The following is a 1,095-nucleotide window of genomic DNA, read 5'->3' as shown; positions in this document are numbered from 1 at the left end:
TTCGAACCCGCCACCTTAGGTGTACGTGGCTGACGCCTTAGCCGGTTGAGCTATAGGCACCGAGCCAAGACATACATTTTTAAGAAGTGGAAAAAAAAAAGTGGAGTGACACAGTCCAGTTTACATTTTAGAAAATTAACTGTTGTGGTATCATGGAGGAGAGATTAGAGCAGAGGGTTCCCACCTAGGAGAAAATCACGAAGCAGTTCAACTTCCTTGAATAGAGAAAGATGAGAAGGGTTGAAAAAAGGGATAGGCTACTAGAAATGGACTGAAAGATAAGGGTCCAAAAGGTATGTAAGAGGGGGCCCCCTAGCTGGATAACTGGATGATATTCAAATGCATGAAACAAGACTTCAGACTTGAGAAACTGGGTGGGTATTATATAAAAGTGATAGTTTTACTAAAAGTGGTCATTGAGTCTTTAACAGCTGTAATTCTTTCTTTAAATTGCAGACAGTTATGAAATTCTTGGTGTACTATGCTGGTGACCTCGCCAATGTTTTCTTTATCATCACAGTGGGAACTGGTCTTTATTGGCTTATTTTCTTCAAAGTAAGTGAGTTTCTTAATTTACCCTAAATGCCAATATCTGAAGCTCTCTTTATAAAGGAATCATTTTTATTTGGGAGCATTTCTGATCAAGACAATTGAGCTGGGCACGGTGGCTCACACCTGTAATCGTAGTACTTCAGGAGGCTAAAGTGGGAGAATTGCTGGAGACCAAAAGTTTGATACCAGCTTGGTATCTTTGGTTTCTTTTCTTTTTTTTAATGTTTTAATTTCTTATAGCATAACTGTGTACATTAATGCAATCATGGGGTACAGTGTGCTGTTTTCATATACATTTTGAAATACTCTCATCAAACTGGTTAAGGTAACCTTCATGTCATTTTCTTAGTTATTGAATTAAAACGTTCATACTCTGCTTTTAGAAAGATTCACTTGTACCCTTGTAAAATAAACCATAGAGGTGACCCCATCAATCTCCCTCCCCCGTCCACCCCCCTTACTTCCCCCTCCCACCCCCCTCCCATATTCTAAGGCTATAATTAGGTTATGACATTCCTATAAAAGCTATGAATTAGTTTCAAA

General features: G+C 38.8%; 1 protein-coding gene across 1 annotated transcript in view; it reads left to right on the top strand.

The window, feature by feature from the left end:
* The window catches only part of TMEM67 (transmembrane protein 67), a 58,386-nt gene that overhangs the window by 38,347 nt on the left and 18,944 nt on the right, over window positions 1-1,095 (top strand). Inside the window, exon 17 of the mRNA XM_003782565.3 lies at window positions 457-555. Within this exon, the coding sequence (XP_003782613.1) occupies window positions 457-555 (99 nt within the window). The remainder of the gene's footprint in view (window positions 1-456; window positions 556-1,095) is intronic.

Source organism: Otolemur garnettii, unplaced genomic scaffold, assembly GCF_000181295.1.
Source record: "Otolemur garnettii isolate 467f Iridium unplaced genomic scaffold, OtoGar3 scaffold00004, whole genome shotgun sequence".
Lineage (NCBI taxonomy): Eukaryota > Metazoa > Chordata > Mammalia > Primates > Galagidae > Otolemur > Otolemur garnettii.
Note: the sequence above shows the minus strand (reverse complement) of the source record. Positions and strands in the feature narration are given on the sequence as shown.